Consider the following 22,927-nt stretch of genomic DNA (forward strand, 5'->3'; position numbering starts at 1 on the left):
CCGGTGTCCCCAGAGGCCTCGTCTGAAATCTCTAGGGCCTAGTTCAAGCCCCATCACTTCCCCCCGGGCCCTAGAAAGGCCTGGGGCGTGGTCCAGGTGGAAGCCCAGGGCCAGGACAGGCAGGATGTGAAGCCGCGAGATCTGCCTGACCCTGTCCGGCCCCTCCAAGCCTCTCCCGTTCGGGCGTGGAGGGAGCACACAGCACTGTCCTACGAGGCGGGTATGCCCAGGGCCACCTGCCTGCCTCACAAGACTGCCATGGCCACACTGGCCTCCAGACTCTCTGCTCTGTTGTTTCTCTCCCCAAAATGCTGAACCCAGGGCAGAGAGGAGGAGCCCTGTCCCCACTCTGACTCCATCACGTGTCAGGCACCGGGGCTGGTGGGAAACTCACAGGAGACTCTGGAGAAAAGGACCAGCTGCCTGTGGTCGGGAGGAGGCACAGGCCAAGGCACTCTTACTGGCGGCTGTGTAGGGCCCAGGCAGCCCTCCGGCATCCCCACTCCCTCCTCTGTGCCCAGGAGGCAGCCCTGGCCCCACGGGTTCTGGTTGGGTTTGGCCGATGGGCAGTGCTTGCAGGAGATGGGAATGAGGGAGGGAACCAGGACAGGGGAACTTCTACCCACTACAGGATGCCATCTCTTTCCTTCTTTTTTTCCTTTATAATTATTTTATTAAATCAGAAATGTACAACAGCTTTTTAACTCTACACACACTTAAAAAATGTTTAAAGGAAACAGGGACTTCCCTGGCGGTCCAGTGGTTAAGACTCTGCACTCCCAACGCAGGGAGCGTGGGTTCGATCCCTGGTTGGGGAACTAGATCCTGCATGCTGCACAGCACGGCCAAACAAAAAAAAATTTTTTAAGGAAACATTGTGTCTTATCACACCATGATCCTGGCTAATAGCTTCTCAAAGTGTTGAGAAAATTCTTCAAAAAGACTTCACATGTTACCTGAAACTCACAAATTAACAAGATCAAAGAAGAAATGCTTCTACACTCTTAGAAAGATAACTAGAAAGAAACCGACTGATACAGGCCCAGCGATGGCTACTGACAGGTGAAAGAGGACTCAGAAACTAGGGGCAGCAGGAACATCCAGGGCCCTGCCCCCCGGCCCCCTGCCCACACCATGCACTCCAGACGCAGCCGTCCAGGGCCTGTGGGAGCTGCCCTCCCGGGGCCCTTCCCAGCGACCTCCCCTGAGCCCACTGGTCCCCGGGATGCCTTGTGGCTTGCAGGAGGCTGGCCCGGCAGAGCTTACCGCTGCCTCTGGGAAGGGCGACCCCCGATAGTGCCTCCAGCACGGAGCTCTTGCCCGAGCTCTGGTCCCCGATGACAGCGATGGCGGGCAGGGCCAGGTCCTGCTCCACGCCCAGGGCCCGCAGGGAGTCGATGAGGTCGATGCAGGGCCGCACCTTCTCTTCGTACTGGTTGTACAGGTTGTTCTCAGGCCCCTGGAAGAGTCACAACAGACTTCACGGTCTTGGCCTCTGATGGGGCTCCCACCACCTTTGGGAATTTGTGGCCGAATTGATGGATCTACTGATGTTGGGTTAGAAACAGGAGGGATGAGGGGTGGATCTGGATGCGCCTGCAGGGAGGTCCCTGCGCTCTCTTCCTGTGGAGGCTTTGCTTCCGCTGCTGGGGGGAATATCTGGCTGGGGCTGGAGATGGAGGTGCCCGTCTGAGCAGGCCATCTGGCGCCAAGGGGCAGGCGTTCCCAGCCAGAGGGAGGAGAGGAGCGGGCCCGCGGCTGCCGAGCTGGGGTGGGGTGGGGATGGCAGGCTGGCAGTGATGACAGCGTTAGTCATAGCTGGAGGCAAAGCTCCCAGGAAGGAGCCCCCAGATTCATGTCCAGGAAGGCCACTGCTGCCCCCAGAGACTGCGTCTGTCCCTGGTGCTTGTTGGAAGTGCCCAGGAGAGAGGGGGACCCCAATTGTGCTCCTGGGGCTGGACCAGACTTGCAGGTTTTATTTCCCGCCTTTCCCCGCCCCCACCAACCCCCGGGGGGTGCTGGGATGCGCCCTTCCTGACTATACCTGCACCCGACTTACCTTGGACATCTGCTGGTCCCTGTTTCCTTCTGGCTGCTGATGGTTCAAATTCAGCAGATTGAAGTCCTTGGCGAGGAAAACCGGGTCCGTCCCTCCCCCTTGCCAGTTCGGCGGGTACATCACCTGTCCAGGTGCTGCGCCCGGTGGCCGTAGCGGCTGCTGCTGGAAGGAATTCATTTCTTCTTTTGGACACTGTTGGGAGGAAACTGGGCTGCAGGTAGGGCTCAGGCACCAGCTGTCGCCTGGGGAGCTGGTGGGTGTGGTCACCACTGCTCAGCACCTCCGATCTTCCTGGCAAGCTCTACAAAGACACAAGTTGGGAACGTGGCCCAAACGTCCCCCAGCAGACCTCCCCAGGGCTTCATTTTTTCCAGCTCCGCCTTGCCCAACCCCGTACAACCCACCCTCTGCACACAGGGGAGGCCGGTAGCCCAGCACAGGCCCCGTCTGCAGGAGGGGCGGATGGCAACACGCAGGGGCAGAGCACAAGAGGGGTCTCCATGGGCCCCCAGGGCCTGGGGACAAGCGAACTCCACGTTTCCATGGGAGAGTTTGAATGTCCCGCTGTCACTTCTGATGGGCTCCGTGTCACCTGAGGTTCAGGACTGGGCAGGAGACTGTAAGGCGCGGAGAGATGACAGGCAGCCCCTCCTGGGTCCATTTGAAGCCAATCTCTGCCCTGCCATCACTGTTTCTCACACAGACTAGGTCAGCCTGCTGCGGAGCCTGGGAGAAATGGTTGTTTGGGTCTCTTGCTTCTCCATGGGGCCTATAATCAGGTAGTTAGCACCCTAGAAAGAGTTGGCGGTACTGAGTGCCGGCCTCACCCAGCGCTGCTCTAAGATGCTCATTTCATTTTCACAACCCTACGTGTTAGCTCCTAATCTTCATTTTTCCAGGTCAAGAAGCTGAAGCGCAGAGGTCCAGTTACTGGCCTAAGTCAGGGCCCAGAGACCAGCGACTCTGGGTCATGAACCCTTTCCTGCTATGACCTCCACTGGGAGCAGAGTGGATACGGTGAGTTGAATGGCTCCACCCCGCTACCAAATGCACGTCCACCTGGACGCATGAATGTGACCTTATTTGAAAAAGGCCGCTTGCAGATGTAACTGATAAGAAGTTGGAGATGAGGGTGGGCCCGAAATCCAAGAAGAGACAGGCAGAGAGGATTTGAGACCCAGAGACCCACGGCCAGAGGGCAACAGAGGCAGACATTAGAGGGATGCTGCCCCAAGCCGAGGAACCCCAAGGGGGGCAGGAACCCCAGAAGCTGGGATAGAGGCCTGGAAGGGATCCTCCCTCACACTTCCAGGAGGAACTAATTCTGCCGACGCCTCGACCTGGAACTTCTGGCCTCCAGAACCAGGAGAGAATAAATGTCTTGTTTTATGCGTCTGAGTTTGGGGAATTATTTATGCCAGCCCCACGGCACTAACCAGTGGGGAGGATTGGAGTCTTGAGGTGGCCCCTCCCCCGTAGCTGGCCTTTGGGGCGTCCACTTGTACCCCGTGTCCAGCTGCGGTCCTGCAGTCCAGCCCTCCGTCCGTCCTCTCTACGCGACAGCGGCCCCTGTGCACACATTGTGGCCCTTTTCCTTCTAAACCCCTGGTCTCATCATGTCACTGCCCTTTCTAAAAACCTCTGTCATGTTTTCTTTCAGAATAGAGTTCTCAAAAAATTTGGTCCTAACCTAGCTTCTCATATTTTATAGCATCTCTGAATGCTGGGCCTAAGAGTTTGCCTTCCTCAGACGGCACATATGCACATTCACAACTTTGTGTGTGCCACTGACCTGTTTTTAAAAATGAGGGTGATTTGTTCATTCATTCATTCGACACGTATGCTTTGAGGACTGATATGGGCTGAATTGTGTCCCCAAGTTCCTATGTTGGAGTCCTATTCCCCCAGGACCTGAGTGTGTCTGTACTGGAGATATGGCCTTTAAAGGGGAGATTGAGGTAAAATGAAGCCACTAGGGTGGGTCCTAATCCAATCTGACTGTCTTTATGAAAAGAGGGGATTAGGACCCAGAGGTGCACAGAGGAAAGAGCACGTGAAGACACGGGGAGAAGACGGCCGTCTACACACCCAGGAGAGAGGCCTCAGGAGAAACCAACCTTAATGACCCATTGATCTTGGACTCTTGGCCTCCAGACTGTGAGAAAATACATTTCTGTTGTCTAAGTCGCCCAGCCTGTGGCACTTTGTTATGGTGTCCTGAGCAAACTAATACAAGGACCTACTATGTGCCAGGTAGTTCCTGCCATAGGGGTACAGTGGTGATCAAGCCAGATAAAGTCCTTGCTTCTAGTATATACATTCTGTCAGGGACACCCCCCCAAACAAATAAGCCAACCAACAATGATATAACCCCAGGTGACGATGAAGTGTCTGGAAGAAAGGTAGTGGCTTATAGAGCCAGGGGTCAGGTGTCAGGGGGTAGGGGTTCTGTTTGAGGGTGTGTCCGTGTACAGGAAATGAAGGAGCAGAGGAGCAAACATTTGAGGACCTGGGAGGAGCCTTCCTGGCAGAGGAAACATAAGTGCAAATGTCCTGAGGTCAGTATGAGCTCAGGGAACTGGGAGAAGCACCCCTTTCTCCTGGGGGGCTCAGAAAGCCCAGCCCAGGGGCACCTCCTTTCTTGGGAGGGGGCTGGCCTCTTTGCCTCGTCCTGTCTGGGCTGTGCCCTGGCCTTTCCTGGCATTGTTAGGGCTGGACCTGACACTTGGGTTTGGGCTGGAAGAAGGCAGAGAAGGTCTTCTACCTGCACTCTTCTGAGTGGTCAGCCCCACTGACCCGGAGACTGTAAGCGAAGGGGGATCCCCAGGTTTGGCCCTGCTCCCTGGGGAGCCCTGCGAAGGCTGTCAAGTGGAAGGAGCGCCCTTACCTCTGTGTTCAAATCCTAAGCCAGCACTTCTGTTCCCTCTTGTGGATGAAGGGCAGTGAGATCGCTCAGCAGAAACTCATGAGGGAATTGGTTGGAAGGCCAACCTCACAGCCAGCCCGTCAGCCGATCCCGATGTTTGGGGCTGCGTGGGAATGATGCAGGCACTACCTGGCCAGGAACCGCTGGCACGTAGCCCTTGGAGTGCCCCATGGCCTAAGCTAGCTTTAGAGGAAAAGGCTCTCAGACAACCCCTCCCTCTGGCTGGGGACCAAAAATAAATCTGGGTTTTTTACAGCTGTTTTGCATCTTCCCGTTCTTCTTCATTTCTCTGAGTCCCTGAGGTTTAGCCTTTGATGTGTTCCGTATCTCACAGTCTCCCACGCTACCATACTCCCCAGTGAAATCATTGGTTTTACAATACACCTAGCCTTCCAGCAAGTATCAAGAGAAAATATGATCTCATGCAAAATATCTCTGCTTTTTTTTTTTAATTAATAAAATTGCCCTAAAGGACATATCCAGCGGAGTTCCCTGGTGGTCTAGTGGTTAGGATTCGGTGCTTTCACTGCTGTGTCCCAGGTTCAATCCCTGGTCGGGGAACTGAGATGAGTGGCCCGGCCCACCCTCCTCCCCACCCCCCCAAAAAAAGAACATATCCAGGGATTTATTTAATCTCCTTAATATAAGGAAATTATAGTAAAATTATATTAACTTCCTGAATATAAAAACTCAAGAGATTACTTTGCAGAGGGCCCAGCTGGAGGAGTTTGCTCTCCTGGTGAATCGAGTGCTTCTTTTTGTTAAAGAGGGAAAGAGACCATCTGTCCCACGCAGCCTTGGCCTTGGGAGTCAGGAGGCTCAGGACAAATTGTGGGCGGTCCTAGCTGCCTCTGGCTTGGCTTTGCGCCTTGGCTCCTGTCCCCAAGGCCTTAACAAAGATTATTCTAGTGTTATGGTTTGACTGTGGCACTTTTTAAAACAACTTAGAGCAGGGCATGAAAGAGCTAGTCTCGGCGAGTCTGTATGTCCTCTGCCTTTTCTGGGGGGAGGGGGTGGGAGGTGGAGGATCCAGGGTGGGGGGGGTGGAGAGGCTGCAGCTGAAGAGGCAGTGGTTCCACAGAGAGGCTGGGAGGTGCAGCGTGGAGGAGTATTGGTGTCAGGGCTTCCGTGTGGCAGGATGGGGCAGCAGGATCATATCAAGTGAGGGGCCCCGAGCTCTCTTTAATAATATAAAGATAAGAGGCTGAGGGCATAAGAGCAGCTGTGGGCAGGAGAGAGGTGGCCCGTCCCACACAAGTGTCACTGAGGTCACCTGCAGAGAGGGGGTTTCCTGCCTTCCCTCTCACGGGGCAGGACCCAAAGCACTCTAGAGGGACCCTGCCTGCCCCTACTCCCCACCTAGATCTGTGCAGGGGCAAAGGGCTGTGTCCACTTACGAGAGCGTGACCAGCAGCCCAGGGGAAGAAGCAGCCCAGGAGTGGACAAAGGGTGGACTGGCAGAGAGGACCAGGGCAGGACGATGGGGGGAGGGAGATGGGAGGAGGGAGATGGGAGGAGATGGGAGGAGGGAGATGAGAGGAGATGGGAGGAGGAGATGGGAGGAGGGAGATGGGAGGAGATGGGAGGAGGGAGATGGGAGGAGATGGGAGGAGGAGATGGGAGGAGATGGGAGGAGGGAGATGGGACTAGGAGATGGGAGGAGGGAGATGGGAGGAGGGAGATGGGACTAGGAGATGGGAGGAAGAGATGGGACTAGGAGATGGGAGGAAGAGATGGGAAGAGGGAGATGGGAGGAGATGGGAGGAGGGAGATGGGAGGAGATGGGAGGAGGGAGATGGGAGGAGATGGGAGGAGGGAGATGGGAGGAGATGGGAGGAGGGATATGGGAGGAGGAGATGGACGGAGGGACCACTGAAGGGGAAGGGGAGAATCACTGTGAGTCATCCCTGGCCCCTTTGTGTGTCCTCCATCACCTGCAAGGATGGAGGCTGTGCTGATCTCCGTCCCGGCAGAGGACAGTTTATTACAAAAGGATGTAACTCAGTCCCAGCCAGATGGAAGATGCTCACAGGGCAGAGCTGGGGTTGTGGCTCAACCTGAGGACACGTCAGGAAGCCCAGAGCTGTCGGCCGGCCTGGCCACACACACCGGCACAGCCGTGCAGCCGAGCCCAGTCTCCCACCTTCCCCCAGACTGGACCATCCCCTCGTTTCTGATCACCTTCCAGCCCACCCAGCCCTGGAATAGTTGGGAGAGCGAATTCACTCCAACGTGGACAGCTGGGACCATGGCGACGGCGCCCCCTCTGTTGAAGACACCCTCAAATTGTGATGAGATTACTAACATCACAGATAAGCCCCATGAGGGATGAACAGGTGAAAAAAGGGACTTAGCCGAGACTGTAAAACTGTGTTCCCAAACTGGGGGCCCAGGCATCCTGGGGAGCCTCAGCAAACCGGCAGCTACACTTGGGGTCATCAGAACTTCCCAGGATACACAGGGATGTCTGTTGGCCACCACGTTACCTACTATTACTGAGTTCCTTGGACCTAACTCATGAATCAATAGAACTATTAGGCGTGTCTGTTGGTCGGGGCACCATGAACCAATTACTGAGACAGTCAGGGTGCCCAGGACGGAGAAAATTTGGGAACATCTGCTATGAGAGCGAAGGGGAGATTCTGAAGCATCATGAGGGTGGGTGTGGGTGGAAACAGGCTAAGGAAGGAGTCAGGAATGGGGACGGGGTGATGGGACAGCTGGCCAGACACGTGGCCAGGCGGGCTGGGAAGGGCTGGGCAGGGAATGAGGCCAGGAGGAGGCGCAGGTGGAGTTCCCAGGGGCTCGGCGACCACTCTGGTGTCTCCTTTGCGCTCTTCATGTGTGCATGGAGTCTCACGTGCTGTCGGATTTCATTTCTGCTTTCCCTATTTTTCTATAAGACGGGAAGTGAGGTTCCGACAAGTTAAGCATCCGAGACACCGTCCCACGGCTAGAAACCCACAGACTCAGGACTCTCGTGAATGGTGTGTTACTTCGAGAATGAGGAAACAGTAACACCATTCCGATTTTGAAACCTCAAGGCAGAGCATTACCGTTAGTCATGGGTAGAGTTCAGAAACTGCGATCTTGAAGACCAGCCCCTCCTCCCTGGCCCTCTTCCTTGGGACTGTTTTTGCTTCTCCGGTGTTTCCAGCTTTCTACATGCTTCAGTCAGTCCCAGAGGAGTCGCTGGTCCCAGGAGCCTGGATCCCAGCTCCCTGTGACCATCCCCCGGCCCCTGGGTCTGGCCTCCAGGACCTTCACCGGCCCTGGATTCTGCTGGGATGTTCCACAGCTGGGCAGGCTCACGCCCGCGTCGTGGAGAACCCTGCAATTCATTTAAAACTTCCTCCTTTGACAGATTTGTGCTGAATCTGTATGACCCCTCACACAGACCTGTGGGGATATTTCATCTCCTTTCTTAGTAAATAGAAATTAATTTCTCCTAAAAGCAGAATACAACAACAAAAATCTGGTTCACTGAGATTCCGTCACAGTTTCCAGGAAAGAGGAAGAAAGATGTCATTACTCTCAGATCCAAGTCTAAACCTTCCCTTGGCTTAGCCCCTGGCTCCGTGTGAGCGGGCGGGAAAGAGCTCAATGTCTGATTGTCCTGTAAAATCTGCCAGAATGGGTCATGGGTCACGGCTGACCATGTGGCCTGGATTATTTCTTCCTGCTGGCTGCGTGACCTCAGCATCCTGAGATATTCTGTTCAGTGTCTCAGGAGGAACCAACACTGCTGAGGCCTTGACCTCAGGCTTCCAGCCTCCAGACCTGGGAGAGAATACATTTCTGATATTTAAGCCCACCAGTCTGGGGTACTTTGCCATGGCAGCCCTAGGACACTAACATAACGTTTCTTTGCTGGGCAGACTTGGCATCAGTACCTGTCTCTCTCCAAGTAAAACTTTGAAGGCATAATCATGTACCGGTACATGCTACAAGGGGAATCAGCAAATGCTAGAAATCAGGTGTCCTCGCCCTTCAGAAGAGCCAGCTTTCCAGGACACCACGGAGGGTGGCCACCACTACCATGGGCAAGAGGGCTCCTGAAGCTCTGAGGCCAGGCTCTGGGGCTTCAATTCTGATGCCGGTTCCAATGCGTGTGTTTTTCTACATCACCAAGCAATTAACTCAATTCTGATACTATTTACCAGGACATGGCATCAGGTGTCACAGGGCTATCAGAGGGGGCTCAGCCCTACTCAACAGCTCCCACCCCATCCTGCTGTCAGCTACAAATTGTCACTTGCCACCTGCCTCCACAAGGATGAAGTCACCCTCCACTGCAGTCGCTGACGGTCGGCTGTAGCCCTCATTCTGCCCCCAATAAAACTTAACTCACAACTCTCACGTTGTGCGTTTTTTTTTTCCCAGTCGACACTGCCCACCTCAGATGCCAATGGCTAGCAGGTACAGGTTGTCACCTGTGCTTCTGGCTATAGATCAATCGGAGGTTCCAATGACCCCCTCCTTGGAGTTGAATAACCTGCTAGAGCGGCTCACAGAGAAACATTTTGCTTACTAGACCGCAGGCTTATTATAGAAGGATTTAACTCAAGAACAGCCAGATGGAAAGACCCAGAGGGCAGGCGTGGGAGGCGTGGGGAGCTTCCATGCTCCCTGTGAACACCACGCTCCCAAATCTCACGTGCTCACCAGAAACTCTCCAAACCCGCTTGGGTTTTAAGGAGGCTTCATTACATAGACCTGATTGATTAAATCATTGGCCGTCAGTGACTGAACTCAACTTCCTGCCCCTCTTCCCTTCCCGGAGGCTGGGGGTGGGACTGAAAATTTCAGCCCTCAGGTCACAGGATCGCTTCCCCAGGCAACCGGCTCCCATCTCATTAACATAACACTACGACCTGAAGTCCCTTCATTAACATAACAGAAGACAATGCTCTCTTCACTCCCAAGGGTTTTAGGAGCGCCCCGTCAGGAACTGACACAGACCAAATAATATATTTCTCTTTTTTCCTACAGTTGTAGGTATTGTGAAATAGTCTCCATGATGAGTTAACATCTGCCCTCATACTTACATTTTTTTCTTGTGATGAGGACTTTTAAGATCTACGTTCTTAGCAACTTTCAAAAATGCGATACAGCGTCATCAGCTCTGAGATGTAACGTACAGCACGGTGATTATAGTTAATATATTTCTTATTATAAATCACAGAGCACAAAGCTCTCTCCCCACCCCGAGATGTGTACCTTCCACGGAAGTTCCCAAAGCCACTTCTTTGTGTCCCCAAGGCCTTTGGCCAGATCTGGGGAGACGGGCCCCCTTGCTCTTTCTAGAACGTGCTCTCTGCCTGCAGGGGTGGCTGGAGGCCAGCACCAGCACAGGCAGCTTCAGACGCCTATCTTTCTGTCTCCAGCCTTCTGGCCCAAGCTATACTTACCAGAAAATCCTTTCAAAAGGAAAGGATGGTGTCTGCTGCATGAAGACGTGGTGAAGCATCCCTCCCTGCCCCGACCCAGCTCTTACCCGAGCACCTGCAGAGTGGAGACCCGGCGAATCATCATCTCTCTCCCTTCCTCCGCTTCCCTTTTATAGAAACGGCTCCTCCCCTTGTTGTTCTCTTTTCCAGCAGCGAGAGAAATGAAACTAATGGCCCGTCACGGAAAAGAAACTGAAGACTCAATGCGCTTCCTGGTGACTTACACAGTTGTCCTCAGACTCCTGGTGACAGTCTGCGTCTGAGTTTCCTGGTGGGCTTGTAAACACACGGGGGGCCGCCCTGCCACCCACACCCGGGATCAGATGCCTGAGACTCTGCTTTGCTAACATGTTCTCAGAGAGGTTGGGGTCGGACTACCCTTGGAGACCCGGTCACTTAACACAGCGCTCTCCAGCAGGACTTTCTGAGATGCTCTGTGCTGTCACTCTCTCCCCATGTTAAGCTCTGAACACGCCAAAAAGGGACGTCCACAGGTCCCCGCAGTAACCCACTTGTGCAGTGCGTACCCTCTTACTCGGGTTGGTCCCTGTGCTCTCGGAGAGCTCTTGCTGGGAACTCAGCCCTGAGCTAGCCCCGCTTCCTGGTCCTGGGTTGGTAATACTACAGGCACGCACCCCAGGGGCCCCCAAGGTCTCCCGGTGCCGGTGGCGGCGCTGTGACTAAAGGGGGGTGGATGAGTCAGGCATTCCCATCACCAGAGTGTGGGGAACCCCGAGGAGCCCCCGGGATGAGGGGCTGGCACGGGACGGGGGAAGCCGGCCTCAGTTTCGGCTTCACTCCCGTGATCCTTTCCAAAACAAAAAATAATATTATAAATTAGAAAATAAATCCTGAGCAGTTCTTTGCTCATTCACTTGACTTGTAGGCAAATTTCCCTTTAAAGAAGAAATTTAGAGGCTAAAAAAATGGTTTTCAAACCCTGGTATTAGGAAGTTACAGGGAGGGTCTCTGGGGTCTGTGTCCTGCGGGATCTATTGCCCGGATCATCCAGAGGCCCTGGGCAGAGGTGAAGGATGGAGGGAAGAACTGGGCAGCCGACTTCACCGCCAATGTCTTGCGTCACAGCACAGGTGCGTCTGTGCTCCAGGAAAGTTACAAGTGAAGGCACCGCACAGAGCGACACCCACCTCCGTGGAGGCAGCTGGAGGACCCCGCACCCCCCGTCAGAGCAGCATCCGCTCGGCACGCCCCTCATCCCGACAGCATCAAAGTGCTGGGCTGGTTCTCGAGCTGCGGGGAGCTTGATGACGATCCCCAGCCAGAGCCCCTCATCCCTCTCGGCCCACTGACCCTCTGAGGAAGGGCTGGCCTGAGTGCTCATACAGCCCCGAGCCATCTGGAGCCAGAATGCACCCACCCTCGGCCAGACCTCTCCTTCTGAGTTTGCTTTCTCAGTCGTACAGAGGAGACCATGCAATGTCTCCCTGATTAATGGATTAAGGAGATGGAGGGACCAAGGAGTCTGTGGACAGACAAGAGTGCTAAGTGTGTGTTTGTGCCAGTGGGGCGAAGTAGCAGAGGCCGCTTGGGGGTGGAAACCCCCTGACTCTTCACTGTCTGGGCCCCAACTTCTCCAATCGGGGTGACGATGGTGACCCACCTCAGGGCAGATGCTAGGAGGACAGGCCTGGGGTGGGCAGCGCGATGGAGGGTCCTAGCTGGTGACACACTTTCCTGTCAGGAACGAGCCGTGTTCCTGATTTTGTGGTGTCAGAAGTCCAAGCATCTAGGAAATAGGGATGCTGAGAGCTCAAGAAGTGCCTGCCTTTTCCAGGACAGAGGCTAGAGGCCCTCCCCTCTCTGTGGGAGGGGCTGCCCTTCCAGGCCCCGCCAACCCACCGCAGGGAGGGGCAGGTCTGCACACCTGGGAGAGCTCACGGGGGCGGGGAGGGCTTAGGGTCACTTCCCCGGGGTCTGTGTAATTAGGACAGATGTTCAGGGGTGGCTGCCCATCTAAGGCTCGGTTTCCTTGGCAACTTTTGGTTTGTTTTCTGGTAATAGACTTTATTTTCTAGAGCAGTTTTAGGTTCCCGGTAAAATTGAGGGGAAGGTACAGAGAGCTCCCCTAGACACCCTGCCCTCCCCACCCCCATGCACAGCCTACCCCACTGTTGACCACCCCCTACCCGAGGGGCACATTCGTCACAATCCACGACCGCACACTGTCACCCGGAGTCCACGGTTTACGTTGGGGTCGCTCTCGGGGTTATACATCCAATGGGTTTGGACAAACGTGTAATGACATGCAGCCACTGTGACAGTCCCCTACAGAGGAGCCCGCTGCCCTCAGAGTCCTCTGTGGTCCTCCTGATCACCCCTCAGGGGTCTCCATGCTGCTGCCTTTTCAGCGATGCCCTAATGCTCTCCAGACGCCTCTTCCAGGCCTCCTCCGAGGTGATCCAGAACCCAGAAAGGAGTTCTCTCTGATTGCTTGTCTGTGTCCAAACATCTCCTTTTGTTAGGACACCAGTCATACTGAATGAGGGTCACCCTGCTTTAACTTATGACACCTACAATGACCCTGTTTCCACATGAGGTCACATTTTGTGGTACTGGCGGTTAGGACTCAACTCATGAATTTGGGGGGAACAGAATCTAGCCCATAACAGGGCCCCAGCCAAGATCCTATCCAGTGGTTTGCAGACCCCTCTGCAGAGAGAGAGGCCCAGGCTCCCTGAGGGGCCGACAGTCACCCACCACTGCCACGAGGTTGATGTCCCCCCTGGTTGGCAAAGGGGTGCAAGGATGAGGGCTCACATGTGTCCTGGCAGGAGCTTTGGGGGACCTCTGGACTTCTGCTCTCTCTGGCTTCCATGCCTGAGATGGACCCTCCTTCAGCCTGGCTCCGGGCACCCAGAGCTGAACCTTGGCTGCCCCGCGAACCGCCTACTACACGAAGGAGACCTCAGCACTGTTGTCAGCCACTGAGATCTGGGTGGCTTGATCCTGCAAGGGTGCTGAAATTCAGGGTGCCACGTGCTACCATGTTTTTCAAAGGAGGCCTGCCAATAAAAGTGCTTGAAAATCATTTGTCTATCCCAATCCCTCTATTTATAGATGAGAAACTGGAGGCTCAGAGAAGCACTCTTAAGCTGGTATCAAAGTCTCCTACCATTTCTGGTAGCCAGGCTTGGGAGAGAGGTTAAAATGGGCACTTGGCAATGACTTGAGTTTCTTAACCCCAAGTCCCCGGGTATCTTGGTCTGTAGATCTATGATGTGTCTCCTAGGAAGCCTGGGGTGTACAGTGGCTCTCCCGAGAGCAGACCCTGCTCACCTGTCAGAGATCCTTCTCCCCCACCCTGTTAGACAAGGTCCCACCGGCCACTGGAGTGACACCCCAGCACGGAGGCGGACACGGAATCTCCTCACTACCGCACCGCTGGTGCCCGAGTTAGGCGCACCCAGATTTGTGGAATGAATAAGTTCAGGGACCTGCAGGGGGAGTTCAAGAGCTCACCTGGGGTTGACCCAGGAAGGTGGCTAAGCCCTCTGACTGCTGCTTATCCTGAGAGGTGACCGTCCGAAAGGAGGGTGTGCTCGGTGATCGGGGAATAAAGGTTTTCTCTCTGCAGAGCTGTCTGGACCACAGGGGTCAAACATAGATCCAATCGTAAAACGGCTCCACAGCTGCACAAGCAGTGGCTGCTTCCCCCCAATCCTCTCCTGTCAAGGTGAAGTCACTGCATCCCCTTGAACAATTCCCATGCATTTCAGCTGTCCGGCTCATTACCCTCACTCTATAAACACTGGCGTAGAAAGTCTGTGTGGCAAGATTTTATACAACTGGCAAATATTTTGGTCGGTTGGTTGACGACAAATCCAAAATACTCATCAAATATTGACTGTTGGATAAGAGTTGTGGTCCATTCGGGATGCATTTGTCTATAAAAAGCACATTTATTGAGGCCGGGCAACGTTAGCTTGGTCCTTTTGGTATGCAGCCTTCTACCTGGATCTCTGCGGGCCAGCCCGAATACCTGTTCTTCACATTATCTGAGTGGTTGACCTGTGCAAAGGAAAGAAAAGGATTTAATTTATCCATTCATCTAATCAACTAGCTGGTTAGTGTGCCAGCTATGAGCAAAGTCATCAAAAGAGAATCACTTCCTAGGACGGGATTTGTTACAACCTACTCAGGGTACGTGATTTCCTCTCAATGTGACTCAGTATTTGAAGCAACTTGATTCAACACGTGGAAAACTTTCTGCAATGGTTTAAGTGTCCTTTAATCCACGTGCCCAACAGAGTAGCCACTAGCTACATTTGGCTACTGAATACTTGAAATGTGGCTAGCGTGACTGATGAACTGAATTTTAAATTCTATTTAACGTGAATCAATTTAAATGTAATCTGCAAATCCGGCGAGTAGCTGCCATATGGGACGGCACAACTCTCAAGTCTGGTTTTCAGTTCTCTGGGAGAAGGACTATATATTTTTTTCAGGGTAATCGGAGTGTTCCTTGCTCAGAAGGAACACTTGTTCCTTGTTCAGATTGATTTGACTTTAAGGCTTTCCATCTTCAATTCTTTCACAGATAATGGAGCACCTTAAACTAATGCTTAAAAAGAAGAAGAATGTGCATTCTAAACTTTGGAATTCTAGTTTTATATCTCTTTTTAATATAACAGCTTTGCTGAGACAGAATTCACATCCTATAAAATTCACCCATTTAAAGCGTACAATTCAATGGTTTTTAGTATATTCACAAAGACATGCAGCCATTATCACACTCAATTTTAGAACATTTTCATCCCGGGAACAAGAAAACACATACGCATCCGAATCTACTCACCATCCTCCACAGCCTTTAGGCAGCCCCTAATCTAGTTTCTGTCTCTGGATTTTGACTATTCTAGAAATTTTATAGAAATGGAATCATACAATATGTGTCCTTTTGTGTTTGGTTTTCTTCACTTAGTGTGTTTTCAAGGTTCGTCCATGTCATAGCATATATCAGGACTCCATTTCTGTATGTGCCTTAATAATATTCCGGTGTGTGGATATACCGTATTTTATTTATACATTTTAAAATCTATTAATCAGGAATTTGGGTTGTTTCTGCTTTTTTGCTGTTATGAATAATAGCACATTCTTGTACAAGTTTTTGTGTGAACGTATGTTTTCATTCTCTTGGCTATGTATCTATTAGTGGAATTGCTAGGACATATGGTAACTGGTTTTCAGGAAGGGATGTTTAGCAACCACTCACCTTTTCTCTCTGAATTCCTGCAGGAAGTTCAAAGCCTTTTGCTCCAAGAAATACCCAGCTCGACCTGAACCGCATGTTCCTGATCTCTTTACTTCCCAGGGCTTCTATGGCCTTCTTAGCGTCCTCCTTCAGTCTGCGGGGCAAAGGGGGAAGCGTGTGAATGTCTCACCTGCAGTCTCGGGTATGTGGTGCTAGGACACAGTCTGTCTTAGGACAGGTTTCTAAAGCAGCGCCTGCCCTCCTGGGGTGCAGGGCAGGAGGGAAACTCACACGCTGGCTGAGTGTGTCACATCTCTAGTTACACATAAGGCCACCTCCAGGACTCTTTTAGACTCAGTTTGGGGCACAGAGTTTTAATTCTCGATTCTGAAAAGCCCTGGGTCTTGGGGTTCAGTCATCCTCATCCCCAGCCAACATAGTTTTCGGTCCTTGCTGCTCTCCTGTTTCCTGACCACAAAATAAAGCGGACAGAAGTTGCTGAAAGATGAAAACAAATGTCAAAACTGTCCCTTTCATATTCAGAAAAGTCAGTATCAAAAAAGAAGAAAAGCAAAAACAAAACCTAAAGAATCCTACCGTTGTAGAAAGGTGCAATTCAGGGCAAAGTAAAGGGAGGTGGGCAGAAAGGAAAAGAAAAAATAAGTTCAGATTTTCCTAAATGGGTTAAATCTGAGTCTTTCAAAGCACATGTCAAAGAACTTCCATCTGGGAAGATGCTCTTTTAAGAATAAGATCTGTGGGCTTCCCTGGTGGCATAGTGGTTGAGAATCTGCCTGCTAATGCAGGGGACATGGGTTCGAGCCCTGGTCTGGGAAGATCCCACATGCCGCGGAGCAACTAGGCCCGTGAGCCGCAACTACTGAGCCTGCGCGTCTGGAGCCTGTGCTCCGCAACAAGAGAGGCCACGATAGTGAGAAGCCCGCGCACCGCGATGAAGAGTGGCCCCCGCTTGCCGCAACTGGAGAAAGCCTTCGCACAGAAACGAAGACCCAACACGGCCAAAAATAAATAAATAATAATTAAAAAAAAAAAAAAAGAATAAGATCTGAATTCAAACAAATCTGGGAAATGCCATGTTCAGGAGACCCATCTCGGAAATTCACGATGCCAATAAGCACTCTGACGTTCTCGGAAGTTAGGCAGTGCAGACGCACACGTTTGCTTAGGAGAGAACACTTGGAGAAGCACTGACCAGGTCATTTTCCCCCTAGTGAAAGCACTGTGTATGTGTGCATGTGTGTGTGCGTGCGTGTGTGTGTGTAAGTCCCACCCTGGGCTTAGCTCTTTGGCCAAGGGTTAGCTTTGCTATTTTATTTATGGTCAGTGGTGGCTTTGTCTTGCTACCTGGAAATATTCCTTACTTTCTAGGATTTATGTGCTCCACCAGCTTGTCATTTTTCTAGAAATACAGTCTGTTCATCATGGTTTCCCATTCCTTTTCCTTGAAGAAGCATCCCGCTCCTTGGAGCTTTGTCCTCTCCTAAATGATGTACTGAGGGACCCTGACAGGCCTGGTGCTCTGCCCGCCCCCGCTGGCTTCCCTGCCTCTCGCCCCTGCTGTGACACGTCTGTGCGCTCACCTGCTGCTACCATCATCGTGGGTCACCATGAAGAGTAGGGACTTCGAGGGAGCGCTCTGAATAAAATTCGTCATCGGTCCAGAGTTATCTGCCGGGTCAATGCAAATCAGTCTTAGGACCTTCTCTGTCAGCAGAGACTCTGGCCCTAGAGGCTGTGCTTCTGCTCTCAGCTTCTGTGCCCTGGGCTCTGAATCCTCTGATTCTAGAACTGTCTCTCGACCATGCAAATGATGCTTTAGCGCTTTCGTAGTAAATGGCCTGTGGGTTCCACGGTGGGGCAATGTGAGGCAAGCAGCATGATCGGATCATAAAGATTCTAGTGATCAGCTTTGAAACCAACCGGCAACGACTTTGGCAACACAGGTGCGCTTTTCTTTGCAATTAATAAGAAAGCACCAGACCTGGGCATGACCCTCTAAGAGCCGAGTGGCTCCAGGACACTGATGAGAAATACGAGACATACAGACCACACCGGGATGGGTAAGTCCTTGCTAAGAGACCCCTCTGTTTCTTACAGGAAGAAAATAAAGGCTCAGCTCAAACCCTGTTATTTACCACTGGGGCTTGTATTTGTAGTTATGATTAACGGCGTCGTTCCCGAGTGCATCCGGGCACTTCTAATTGCTCCTCTCCATTATCTTTATAAAGATTTGTTTCAGGTAATTCTCAGTGTTAAATAAAAGCAACTGCAGTCAAGATCCAGAGTCCAGAATGGAGGGACAGTTGGAGGAGGATGGACACCCTGGGCTCCAGGAATGTGTGCATCATGCCCAGCGCCGTGAACACAGCAGTAATTATGATGACATTCAGGGCTGGATGCTGATCACATTATTCTACATGTTTGGTTTAAAAAAAGAAAGAGATGTTTTCTCTTTCCCATTATCTGACGAAGGGGCAGAAGGAAAAGATCCAGGACAAGTGTGATCAAAGAAAAGACATTTTCTAGATAATGCCTTCAAACTTTAATACATGAGCTCAGAGACTACGAGGATTTATGTAAGACAGTTCTAGAAAAAATTTGCTTCCGGCAAATTTTTTGGTAGCCAAAATAAGAATGTTTGACGTTTTTGGTTGTGCTTTTTTTAATCCTAATTTATGTGTATAATTCATTTTAATTTTAAGAGGAAAAGAGTTTCCTTACCTCCTTCGTACATATCAAAATACTGTGTTGCTATCACTTTCCCAGTCACATCTGGAAATGAGAGAAACAGTTTTTAAAAGAAGGTACATGGGGACTCAGGGGATATTCTGAAAACAGCGTGTTCCTTCTCTGTCTCCTTCCGGGAAGCAAGACTGCCGTGGTCCCACCTGACCACTGCCGTGGTCCCACACTGCCTTCCCTGGAGGGGGCCCCACTGATTCAGGTCAGGAAGGCAGGGCTCACACCGGCTGCCCAGAGCACCCCTCCCGCCTGCTTCCGGTTAGATTCACGCCCACGTTCTTTCCCAGTGCACCTGCCTCTTCCCACAAACACCAGGGCAAAGTAAAGGGAGGTGGGCAGAAAGGGCAAGAAGCCCTTTCTGCTGCCACCTGTAGCTTTTCCTGCAGATCAGGCACATTTTCCTCAGGTTCCTGCAGCCCTCTGTCACTGGGCTATGTGCTCACCTTGCTCATAGGGACAGAAACCAAGGGAAACCCTTTCCCTAAACCTGCTACAGTTCTTACTATTGCCATTGGCAATAGTGACAGATGTTTCTTTTTCCAGGTCTAAGAGGAGGCCAGGCTGTGCTTCCCCTGAGGCCCTTTTATCAGACAAAGGTAGGAACTGGTGTCACCTTCTGCTGGGCCACCAGGAATCAGAGCAAACGTGAGGCCCAACTCCAGGGTGTCTGTACCCCCAGGTCTGCTGATCTGGTTTTAGCCCTGACTTCTGCAGGTCCTTCTTTGTTTTTTTAAAATCAGTTTATATTTGATTTCAGTTTTTTGGTAGAACCACAAATCTCTAAAGTGAGGCACTGTAAAAAATAGTTAAATATATACTCTTAAAATGCATTAAAATATAAACCTAGACTAGATCGTGTGCAAAAATCATAAAGAAACCCAAGGTACCACTGAATATCCAATCACAGAGCTTTTAGAGGAGTTTTAAAGAAAACATTTAATAACTTACAGTTGACAATGGCAACATTTATTCCCCTTGCAACATTCCCGGTCTTTTCTCCTATGAGCCTGAAATGTAGATAAGCATCGGTCAAAGAACCCCTTTCTCACAAGCAGTGAGTAGCCCTCCCTGCCCTGTAAGATCCTCTCTTGGCAAAATCACCGTCCATCCTTTGTCACTTACCATTTCCTTGTAGATACGCACTGGCCTGGACCCAGCTCCCTTGAAAGTCACCCCTACACTCGCTCCACACACATCCATCCCCACACATCTCTACAGCCTGAGTCCCTCAGGGAACCTGGAAACTGCATTTAGTCTTATAATTTATACAAATGGCCAGGGAGAGAAACACCAGTGTTTGTTTAGCACAGGCTCTTTGCAAACATTCTCTCACTGAATCCTCAAGCTCCTCATGGGTGGGCATTCATTCTCCCACTTTATAAATATGGAGTACAACAACAACCAGTAGAATGGATTAGGAGCCAGAAAGTCTGGAGACAAACACACACACACACACACACACACACACACAAAACCTGGTTACTTTCATAGTCTGATGAAGCTTACTAGACCATGAACAAGGAGATGAGAAGTGGGATGAGGAAGGAGATGGCAAAGTAAAGAGATACTGAAGATGTATACTTGCTGGGCTTCGACAATTGATGAGATGAGAGGAACACAAGAGAAGGGTTGACAAACATGAAGGACACATTCAAACTGGCTGGCTGGAAATAAAATGAGGTACAAGAGGTGAATGAATAAGAGATGGGTCTGACCCAACTCTGGTATCAGCTTCCTTGCGTCCTCTCCCCATCAGTGCTCTGACGGAGGTTTTGCGGACACCTGGAGATGCTTTTATCCAACCACAAAATGTAACCCTGCTTATCTCCTTAAATAAATCCCTTACACTACCTCACTTAATTTTTACTTTTAAATTGGAGAATATGAAATGCCAGCTTCAAGGGGATTGTGTCCTAAAACCAGGAAGAAGACTGACCTTCCTGGAAATGTGAAATATTACTGAAGATCTTGTGTGTGTGTGTGTGTGTGTGTGTGTGTGTGTGTGTGCATCTGTATGAGTGCATGCATCCTCTGTCAAGTTTTAGAATCAATGATATGTTATCTTCATAAAAAGTCAAAGGCATGCAGATTAGAAAAGAAGTGTTATGACTGCCTTTTTTTTTTTTTTTTGTAGATGACACGATTGCCTATGTAGAAAATCCAGTGGAGTCTACGACAAAGCTACTAGAACTAATAAGTGAGGTTAGCAAGGTTGCAGGATACAAGATCATTATATAAAAGTCAATTGTATTTCTATATACTAGCAACTAATGATTGGAAGTTGAAATTTTAAACTTAACTTTTTTAACTTTTAAATTTTAAATTAAAAAATATATACAATAGCATAAAAGTATGAGATACTTAGCAATAAATATGGCAAAAGTATCTGCAGATGCACACACTGAATACTACAAACCGTTACTGAGACAAATCAGATTTAAATAAATTGAGGTGAGTAAAAGACTCAATATTGCTAAGATGTCAATTCTCCCCAAATTACCTAGAGATCTAATGCAATCTCAAAAAGAAAAAAAGAAAAAAAGCCAGTAGGCTTTTGTGTAGGCATTTATAAGCTGATTCAAAAATTCATATGGAAATAGAATCTAGAATAGTCAAAATAATTTTGAAAAAAAAGAACAAAATTGAAGAAATTATATTATTGAACTTCAAGATTTACTGTAAAGTTACAGTTATCAAAATGACTGCATATAGTGAAAAGACAGACAAACAGATAAATGGAAGAGAATAGAGGGTCCAGAATTTGATATACACGTATATGGTCACTTGATTTTTGCCAGTGGTGCAAAAAGAATTCAGTAGAGAAAGACAGTATTATGAAAAATAGTGCTAGAACAATTAAGTAGCCATGTTTTTAAATGACCACAATTCATATTTCACACCATTTGCAAAAATTAACTCAAAATGGGTATATCATATAAAGTGGAAAACCTAAAACTATCCAACTTCTAGAAGTTTGGAAGAAACTTTGGAGAGCTTTGAAAAAAAATTTTGTGGGTTAGACAAAAAGTTCTTAGATATGACATGAAAAACATGCTCCATAAATGGAAAAAATTGATAAATTAGACTTCATTAAAATTAAGAATTTCTAGGGGGCTTCCCTGGTGGCGCAGTGGTTGAGAATCTGCCTGCCAATGCAGGGGACACGGGTTCGAGCCCTGGTCCGGGAAGATCCCACATGCCGCGGAACAACTGGGCCCGTGAGCCACAACTACTGAGCCTGCGCGTCTGGAGCCTGTGCTCCGCAACAAGAGAGGCCGTGATAGTGAGAGGCCCACGCACTGCAATGAAGAGTGGCCCCCGCTTGCCGCAACTAGAGAAAGCCCTCGCACAGAAACGAAGACCCAACACAGCCAAAAATAAATAAATAAATTAAAAAAAAAAAAATTAAGAATTTCTGCTCTTTGATAAATACTGTTAAGAGAAGAAGAACACATGAAACAAGCTGGGAGAATCTATATGAAAATCATATATTTAATAAAGAACTTGAATACAAAACATATAAACCAACCTCAAAATTAATAATAAGAAAACAACCCAATTAAAAATGAACAGATTTGAATAGGCACTTAGCAAAGTAAGATATACATACAGCAAATAAACACATGAAAATAGGCTCAACATCATTAGTTATTAGAGAAATGCAAATTAAAACCACAGTCAGATACTGCTGCATACCTATTAGAATGTCTAAAGTTAGAAAGACTGACCATACCAAGCACTGGTGAATATAGTGGCAGATAAATTGAAACTCTCATACACTGATAGGAATGTAAAATGGTACAGCCACTTTGCTTTAAATATCTTACCCCACTTTCTTCTTGCTTGCATGGTTTCTGAAGAAAAGCCTGATGTAATTCCTATCCTGTTCTTTTATAAGTGAAGTGTTTTTTTTGTTTCGTTTTATTTTGTTGTTGTTGTTGGTTTTGCCTCTGGCTACTTTCAAGATTTCCTCTTTGTCTTTAATCTTCTCTAGTTTGAATACAATTTACTTAGGTGTACATTTTGGGGTATTTATCCTGCTTGGTTTTCTCTGAGCTTCCTGGATCTGTGGTTTGGTGTCTGTGGATAATTTTGAAAAGTTCTCAGCAACATTACTTCAAATATTTCTGTTTCTTTCTCTCTTCCTTTTTCTGGTATTCTTTTTACATGTATTATACCTTTCGTAGTTGTCCCACAGTTCTTGGATATTCTGTTCTTTTTTATTTTTCAGGTTTTTAATTCTTTTTTTTCTTCCTCTTTTCTCAGTTTGGGACGTATTATTGCCATATCCTTAAGGTCAATGATTCGTTCCTTGGTTGTGTCCAGTCTACTAATGAGCCCATAAAAGGGGTTCTTCATTTCTGTCATGGTGTTTTTAATTTCCACCATTTCTTTTTCATTCTTCCTTAGGGTGTCCATCTGTCTGCTTACATTACTCATTTGTTCTTGTATCCTGTCCACTTTTTCTATTACAGCTCTTAGCATATTAATCATAGCTGTTTTATATTCCTGGTATG

General features: G+C 49.6%; 2 protein-coding genes across 5 annotated transcripts in view; both read right to left on the minus strand.

The window, feature by feature from the left end:
* Window positions 1-10,573, minus strand: part of MX2 (MX dynamin like GTPase 2) — a 30,378-nt gene extending 19,805 nt beyond the window's left edge. Inside the window, exons 1-4 of one of the 4 annotated variants that reach the window (XM_061193895.1) lie at window positions 10,397-10,479; window positions 2,183-2,360; window positions 2,060-2,095; window positions 1,267-1,459 (exon numbers count right to left, since the gene is read on the minus strand). In XM_061193895.1, coding sequence (XP_061049878.1) covers window positions 1,267-1,459; window positions 2,060-2,095; window positions 2,183-2,236 — 283 coding nt within the window. In that variant the 5' untranslated portion in view covers window positions 2,237-2,360; window positions 10,397-10,479. The other 3 variants (XM_061193893.1, XM_061193896.1, XM_061193892.1) reach the window with 3 other exon arrangements.
* A 3,785-nt stretch (window positions 10,574-14,358) lies between these two features.
* FAM3B (FAM3 metabolism regulating signaling molecule B) overlaps window positions 14,359-22,927 on the minus strand; it is a 35,693-nt gene continuing 27,124 nt past the window's right edge. The window contains exons 4-8 of the mRNA XM_061192854.1: window positions 19,359-19,417; window positions 18,390-18,440; window positions 17,249-17,336; window positions 15,669-15,801; window positions 14,359-14,464 (exon numbers count right to left, since the gene is read on the minus strand). Coding sequence (XP_061048837.1) covers window positions 14,375-14,464; window positions 15,669-15,801; window positions 17,249-17,336; window positions 18,390-18,440; window positions 19,359-19,417 — 421 coding nt within the window. The 3' untranslated portion in view covers window positions 14,359-14,374. The remainder of the gene's footprint in view (window positions 14,465-15,668; window positions 15,802-17,248; window positions 17,337-18,389; window positions 18,441-19,358; window positions 19,418-22,927) is intronic.

The sequence above is a fragment of the Eubalaena glacialis genome, chromosome 6 (assembly GCF_028564815.1).
Source record: "Eubalaena glacialis isolate mEubGla1 chromosome 6, mEubGla1.1.hap2.+ XY, whole genome shotgun sequence".
Taxonomy (NCBI): Eukaryota; Metazoa; Chordata; class Mammalia; order Artiodactyla; family Balaenidae; genus Eubalaena; species Eubalaena glacialis.